Here is an 8,460-nt window from a genome sequence, read left to right as displayed (position 1 = left end):
TACGATGGTAATTTAACTCGAATAATTATGTGTTTATATACATTGGGTGGATTTTCTTAAATATCATAACTTTAAATCAACTGCAACTACAACACATTTTTGAAATCTAAGCAATTGCATTATTGGAACCATATTTATTTTGCATTGGGTTTTCCTTATCTTATAATGATGGTCGTATTCGTATACTAGTATAGCTGTTGGGTGGTGTTTAGGTTAAATGATTCGATATCATTGATAAAATAATTGAAATTAATTAATGATTTGGTTCACATGATCAGATTCGTGACAGATAAATTAGTCTTTACCCAATTGAATAATTATTTCAGCACCTTAAAGTTGAGTTAATTCAGTCACTATTGCTTAGAAGCATCTTTGTTTAATTTTTGGAACTCGTAAAATTCGATTCGCAGTGCTTATCATGTTTGAGATGTTAAAATGAGACATTTTATTTATGGGCAATACGAAAATCGGATAGCACCAACTAAAAGCCCGTGATATAATTTAGCATACGATAACGAGTATTTTATCGACTTGACTTACAAATTTTGACTATACATTGGCTTATTTATATATGATTTCAAATTCAGAGTACCACCAATACACTATTTATTTTTCCTACATTTCTATCATTTACTTCATTGTTTCACCTTATGAGCATCGCACTACACAAGATATCATTGATTATACATTGTTGAGGTTTTTGTACATACAAGCAAAAACAGGATTATATTTATGACACTATTTGATGGCATATACTAGTATAACTGACAATACTATAGAGACATCACAACACTCTTATCTCGATTTTTGATGCCAATAGAAAAGACAAACGAATTGTGAAATTTCTATACTACTTTAAGGAGAGTAGGATAATTACTCCCTATTTTAGGATATTACACTTTGAAAATTATAAATTAATTTATCCTGTCTCATTTAATATGTTTATATTTCTTTATCAATTTGTCTAAATTAAGATGTCTTATTTTCATAGTATTTAGTACAAAATTTGTCTATTTTCTCTTTTTCACTAAAATATTAATTCTATTACTTCGGTCTCTCTCTATTTATAAATATACTCAATAACTCTGTCTAAAATTCTATGTCATTACAAAATGTGGTTATCCTGAATGGGACGAACAAAATATTTGTTTTTCTGTTGCCAACACATTGCTTAAGTCATAAATATCTAATTCAAATTAATATTTATTCTAAAATTTAAAATTATACTCTCTTTTCTACCTCTAACAAATAGCAAATCCTCCCAAACTCTGGATTTGCCTGAGACATAAAAGTGAGTTTCTAAGAAGTTGCTTCTTAGTTTCGTTGACAAAGTCATTTTATTGAATTATTCATACATGTTGCGTCCTATGTTATGTTTGTAAGCATTTTGTGTAAGATTTCACAACCTTTTGTTTGGTATTTACTCAAATACAACCTAATAGTACTAGTTTTTTCTTACATCTTCTTCTTCAACATAATTTTTTATTCGTGTTTCATTTTACATTTATTAGTTATGATTGATTATATATAAATAGATCTATAATTATCTTTGGCATTTGTTTTTAAGTTTTACATGATAATTTATTATTAGGATTGATCATTTCATAACTGAGTCATACAAATTTCTTAAGCTTTAGATTTAAGTAAAAACTATGATTAGAGTTTGTTATATTATACCAATAATCTTTATATTCCTAGTATATATTTTTTCAAGTATCAATATTAATACAAGTGAGACGCCCAAAATATAGGGAATCCAAAATCTATTAGCTTAGATTACATTAATGTGATTTATACTGATAAAATAAAACATGAAATTATAAAATGAGTGTACCAAATAGTGCTCCTTTTGTTCAAAATTAATTTATTTATGTTCCTTTTAACATTCCAAACTAAATGAGTAATTTTTTCTTTTGCTAAAATGAATACTTTTAATTTTCCCACTTTATTCTCTTTCACTTATTTATTTAATCTTATTTCTCTCCCGTTAACTCACTAAACACCCTTTTAAATTTTAAAGTAAAACAATGCCTCGATTAAACTTGGGATGAAGAAGAAGGTGACATAAATAATTACATGTACAAATCTCTCAAATTATATACAGTATAAAAAACGAAGGGAAAAATGAGCCAGTAATTTGTTAGGCTTGGTCAAGGAACTTGGGCTTTCTTTAGTCTTTTCCCACCAATAATTAACAAAAGATTATTGTCATTTTATTGACCCTGCCCCCCCCCCCCCCCCCCCCAAAATAAGGCACTAAGTTTTAAAACTATTTATAATTTGTCCACAAAAAACCTTGATGTAAGAATTCAAACAATGCCAAGTACAAAATATCAACAAACAAACAACAGAAATACACAAACCCCATCATTCATTTCCCAATCAAAATCAACCCTCAAAACAACATTTGAGAAGAAGAAAAGTTGAAGAAGGTGAAGGCCATGGACAGACTGATCAAACCAGAAGTTCAAGAACTCAACTTCTCATTCACCAAAGGCCAGAAATGCACCCAAACCTTCAACCTCACAAACCTAATGCACACCATGCCAGTTGCTGTTTCCCTCACATCAACCGATCCATCTGTTTTTTCCCTCCACCCTTCTCTCTCTGTCCTCCCACCTCTCTCCACTGCTTCCTTCTCCCTCTCCTTCACCAAGCCTCACCACCAGCCTCCTCTCTCCACCCCTCCAGCCGTCGTCGTTCGCTCCTCGATGCTCCCCACGAGAAAGGCCAGCCATGATCACCTCCTCCACCTCTTCTCCAAGCCTGGCCCTCATATCTTCAAGGACGCCACCATTCCTATCTCTTTCGTTGGCCTAAACGTCGCGCAGTTTCTCCTCTCGCCTTGTTCCAATTCCCTCGAGCTCGATTTCCAATTCTCCAAGGCAATCTCCGTCTGTGATGAGAAGCAGCTCTCTTCTCTGCTCAGATCCGCGGTTGCAAATGGGAAATCTCACTTTATTTCGACACTGATCGAGGCAGGGGCGGATGTTGCTAGCTGCAGAGAGAGGTGTGATGAGGATGAGACTCTCATGTGTTTAGCTGTCAAATCTGGAAAGATTGAGTCTCTGGAGATCTTGATTGAATCAGGATGCGTGGTTGATCCTAGCGTTGACCTTCTGTTACACGTGGCCGCGGCAGCAAACCACGTGGACATGATGGAGATCGTGTGCCTGAGCCACGTGGATCTCGATTTAAACGCAGTCGATATGCAGGGCAGGACTGCCCTGCATATCGCTGCGCTGAATGGCCATGTGGAGGCCATTCAGTTTCTCATCTCAGTGGGCGCTGACGTGGATGTCACCGACCGCGAGGGGTGGACCCCGCTGCATTTTGCAGCGGAGAATGGCCACCTGGACGCGGTGGAGCGGTTATTAGCCCAGGCGGTGTTTGCCAAGTACGCGGTGAACAGGGATGGCAAGACCGCGTTTGGGCTGGCGGTGGAGAGGGGGAACTCGCACCTCTACGACGTGCTGCAGCTGGGGGACGCGCTGCAGAGGGCGGCGAGGCTGGACGACGTGCACGCGATGAAGAGCTGCCTGGCTCAGGGGGCGAAGGTGAATGGGGTGGATCAGAATGGGTGGAGTCCCCTGCATAGGGCGGCATTCAAGGGGCATTTGGAGAGTGTGAGGCTTCTCGTGAGCCACGGGGCTCGTGTTGATTCGGTTGATGGGTCGGGATATACTCCGCTGCTGAGAGCGGTGGAGGCGGGGCATGTGGAGGTAGCTATGTACTTGTTGTCTCATGGGGCTAAGGCCAGTCTCAAGAGTTTGAGTGGGGTGGTCAAGTTTGATTTGAACCATCCTTCTCTTGTCAACCCTTTACATTAGACGGGGAGAGGGGTTTTGATAAGATTGATGTTTGTATATATGAAATTTTGGTTGTTTTTTTTTGGGTGCATTATAGATAATGAGAAGAATGCGATCAGATTTTTGTATCTGTTGATATTAGCCCTGCTCTCTCTGTTCTCTTTGGGTGATGTTCTTGAATACTGAACTCATGTAATGGAATCAAAATGAAATCTTAACTGTAAGTTAATTTGTTTTTTGTTGTTCTTGATTGAATTATGTGAAGGAATGTATTTGAGATTCATAAGATTCTATCTACTACTTCTTATGGTTAGAATATAGGAAAATCTAAACTCTTACTATGATTTACTTAAAATCTGGTGACCCAGCTAGTTGTGGTTTAGTTAGAAAGTAATTTGAATATGGATATTCCGTAGAATATTTCACAAGCAAAAGACTTTTCTATATGACATATAGTCACCATATAATATTAGTCCATAAAAATACCTTATTTTAAAGAATACTTAGGGTTAAAAAAAGACCAGCTGCATAGTCCGAGATCATGCTAGCTAGTAGTATTAATTTGGAAGACTATGGTTTGAACTATATTTAAATTAAAGTAGCTATTTATTTAGCAAACCCTTCTTCAAAAAGCATATAACACAGCATTCATTTATTTAATATCTAAAATAAAGAGACAAACACTATATTTCATCTAATCAGGTGGTGAGTTGCAGACAACACTCCACCCGACCGGATTAAACAGCTCAATGGAGGCACTGAGTTGCCACCTGACTGAGTAGCTTACAGGACAAGATCTATCCGGTCGAGGTGGCACACCCTAATTCACAATATTTGCATTTATTAAAACCATTGTTTGTTATTCCCTATTAACCTCACATGTACAGAATGCCCTCTTTATGTTCTATCAGACAAAGCCTCTATCAAACCAATCAACTTCATTGGTAGCAATGGTTTTCATGATATTGTCGCTTTGGTCACTAACAAAAGAAGCATTTTTTATTTTTTATTTTCGCTTGTATTAAGTTATTCTCACTGAGAAGTAGTGCTTATTTGATTTGCGGTAACGTGTATTATCAGATAAGTTGTAGTAATGCTTTCAATTATTTATTGAATTACATATTGATGGAGTACGTACTAAACAAGCCCAACAGCAGCAAAGCCCATCAGCCTAAAGCCCAAGAAAGAGTATCAGTTCGGCATGACTAAAGAGTATCAGTCCGGCATGACTAAAGAGTTCAGTTCGGCACAATCAAAGAGTTCGGCCCCAGCCTACAGCTCGGTAAAAGCCAACCAATCAAACTCTGCTCTCAGGTCGGCATCAAGCTCTACTCTCAGATCGGCAAAAGCTGCTCGGCAATAATTCAGCAGTTCGGTCTCAGTATTCGACCGAACTAGGAGATAGTGGACTCATGCAGGATTTCCACCTCCACTACACCCACGATCTATTTAGTGGTGTCAAGCAGTCATTAACTCATGCAGGATAGTGGACCCATGCAAGATCGCCACGATCTCCACGACATCCACTGCCTAGTAAATGGTGCTGCATGCCACGATCTTGGTCCTTTGTATAAATAGAACCTAGATCAGATAGATAGGGTTAGACTCTCTCGCTTTCTAGAGATAAAATACAAAATAGCAAGTCTGTATTGTAAGCTGTAAGAAAACAGATCAAGCAATACAACTCTGCCCTCATTTCTTCCCGTGGACGTAGATTTACCTCAGTAAATCGAACCACGTAAAATCTCTGTGTCGTGATCTGCATCTTCCTGCATTCATCACCATCAAAAATTCGCGGATTCATCACTGGCGCCGTCTGTGGGAAACAGAGAACCAAATTTGTGATAAAGCGAATTTTTAACCCTTTTTCCACCCCAAAAAAATGCATACCAGATCACATAACACCCATAATACCGTTCGTGATAACCGTGAGGAAGCTAGTCCAGCTCGCAGGTCTGAAAAACGGCCTCGGGAGACATCTACCTCCGGTTCTCACGAAGAAGGAACAAGCCACTCCAGGAGTCATCGCACCGAGTCTTCCCAGCAGCCCGATTTAAATGAAGCTGTCAAGCTGTTCTTGGTCGAGAAGCAGGAGGAGTTCTTAACCTTCCTGCAGAAGAGCCAACAGCCGGAGAAGACAACGACGGATTCTCCCTCCTCATCTAGGCATGAAAGTCACTACCGCAGTAGTGACGTGTCTTCCAGGAGAAAGAATCCTCAACCTCGACATGTTCCTGTTCCTCCTCGGTACCGGAACCACAGGAGAACTCCATCTCCTCCGTACCGAAGAGATGTCGGGTTCGCCATGTACGGAGCATTAAAGACTCCGTTCTCGGACGATATCACCCGAACTCCTTTGCCGCGGAACTACCGAACTCCGTCGATAACCTATGACGGACTCGTGGATCCTCATGATTTCTTGGGACGCTATCAATATAACATGGCGAACCAGGGTCTCAACGAGGTCCACATGTGCAAGCTGTTCCCCGAGCTGCTCATCGGGAACGCCAGAAGGTGGTTCGACAGCCTTCCTCAAGGCAGCATTAGATCCTACCGAGATCTAATGGATGCTTTCCACAGGAGGTTCTTTCAGAAAGCGGAAGTCCGAATCACTTCGGCTCAGCTGCTTTCCATTCGTCAAGGTCGCGACGAAAGAATCAGCGACTTTATGACAAGATTCCACAAGGAATGCCTGCAAGTAGACGATCTCAACGATCTGCTTGTCATCTCGGCATTCCAAAATGGAATCCTGCCCGGAGCTCTCTACAGGAAGCTCGTTGAGTGCGGTCCGCAGACAGCTCAGGAAATGTGGGACATTGTGGACCAGTACTCCCGGGCCGATGAGGCAGACCGTCGCAAACGGTCGTTAGACAGCTCATCGTCCCGAGGAGACAGAAGGAAGCCCGATCATAGCGATCAGGGGCATCCTCGCCGGACTCCATTTGAAAGAATTCAAAGGGCTCCGGTGCAAGACAGATTGGGACCCCGTCTCAATCCCGAGAAGCCGCCCGCTCAGTTCGTACCGCTGAACAAGTCAAGAGCGGAAATTTTCGAACTACATTCCGATATGTTCGAAAGACCAAAGCGGATGACGAAATCAGCCGCGCGGCGACCTCAGGATCAATATTGCTCCTTCCATCAAACCCACGGTCACGATACCGAGGAGTGCCGAAATTTGGCTGCAGGTATTGATGTTCTTGTGAAAACAGGAACGTTAAAGGCATGAGGATCCCGAAGACGACGACGAGCCGCAATATGATGGAGTAATCCTGACTATTGATGCTCTCCCTGCCGGGAAGACTAAGTCGTCCCTAAAAGCAGAACGCAGAGGTTCCAATCAAGAGGAGCCAACACATAAAAGGCTGAAGAAAGACGAAGTGATTACATTTTCAGACGCCGATCCCGTCCCAGCCATCTCTCCTCACCAAGACGCTATTGTCATTCAAGCCGGAGTGGCAAACAAACTGATCCACAGAGTATTTGTGGATACAGGAGCGTCAGTCAGCATTCTTTTTAAAGAATGTTTCGATAAAATGGAAGTGGATCCAGCTCGGCTCAGTCCGGCTCCACTTCCTCTGAAAAGTTTCGCTCAGGAGGACACCCGCCCTGAAGGTATTATCAGCCTTCCGATCACGGTGGGAAAAGCGCCTACAAGCTCCAATACGATGATCGAGTTCTTTGTGGTGAAAGCTCGGTCCCCGTACAACATCATCCTGGGGAGAGACTGGCTCAACACAGTTCGGGCCGTTTGCTCTACTTATCACCTCACCATCAAGATCCCCACTAAAGGTGGGATAGCGGTCATCCGAGGTGATCAAAAGAGAGCAAAAGAATGTCTGCAGATTGCGCTTAAAAGTGCCGAGCAATCAGTTCGGCACCATCAAGCATAGCAATCACAGCAACCGGAGTCAAAGGCAAGCGAGATGACCGAAGTCACTTCAGAGCCGAACTCAATGACCGTTCAGTTATACGAAGATGATCCATCCAGAACGGTCAAGATCGGCTTCGCAGGAACGCCTCTACTCCGGGAAAAGACCATTCAGCTCCTCAAGGAGTACAAAGATGTCTTTGCATGGTCTCCGTTGGACATGACCGGAGTGCCCCCCGAGGTAATCACTCATCGGTTAAATATTGATCCTTCAATCCGGCCAGTAAAACAGAAGCAAAGACTCTTTGCGGCAGAAAGAAGCCAGGTCATCCATGACGAAGTCCGCCAATTACTAAAAGCAGATGTACTATTCGAGGTGAAATATCCTTCCTGGGTGGCCAATCCTGTGATGATCAAGAAAAAAGAAGGAGGATGGCGGATGTGCATAGATTTTACCGATCTAAACAAGCACTGTCCTAAAGATTGCTATCCCCTTCCGAATATAGATAAAAAAGTAGAAGCTTTGATCGGCTTCGAAATTTTCTGTTTTCTTGATTTATACAAAGGATATCACCAAGTATTGATGGATGAGAGTGACGCTCCGAAAACAGCTTTCATTACCGATTTCGGCATTTTCGCTTATAAAAAGATGCCATTCGGTTTAAAGAATGCCGGAGCCACTTATCAAAGGATGGTAGACAAGCTTTTTCGGCACCTGATTGGAAAGGAGGTCGAAGTGTATGTTGACGATATAGTCGTCAAAAGCAAAAGCACTTCGGAGTA

The 8,460-nt window shown here is 41.6% G+C and overlaps 1 protein-coding gene across 1 annotated transcript; it reads left to right on the top strand.

Moving 5' to 3' along the window:
- The first annotated feature begins 2,441 nt into the window (after positions 1-2,441).
- LOC121795657 (protein VAPYRIN-LIKE-like) lies at positions 2,442-3,830 on the top strand. The gene has a single exon (XM_042194206.1). It carries the CDS (start codon positions 2,442-2,444, stop codon positions 3,828-3,830), a length of 1,389 nt encoding a protein of 462 aa, XP_042050140.1.
- Positions 3,831-8,460: the final 4,630 nt, after the last annotated feature.

Source organism: Salvia splendens, chromosome 3, assembly GCF_004379255.2.
Source record: "Salvia splendens isolate huo1 chromosome 3, SspV2, whole genome shotgun sequence".
In the NCBI taxonomy this organism is placed as follows: domain Eukaryota; kingdom Viridiplantae; phylum Streptophyta; class Magnoliopsida; order Lamiales; family Lamiaceae; genus Salvia; species Salvia splendens.
The sequence above is the reverse complement of the archived record's forward strand: the minus strand, read 5'-3'. Positions and strand labels throughout refer to the sequence as shown.

Excerpts from the sequence above, each read along its gene's own strand:
- LOC121795657 (XM_042194206.1), top strand. The coding sequence starts at position 2,442 with ATGGACAGACTGATCAAACCAGAAGTTCAAGAACTCAACTTCTCATTC.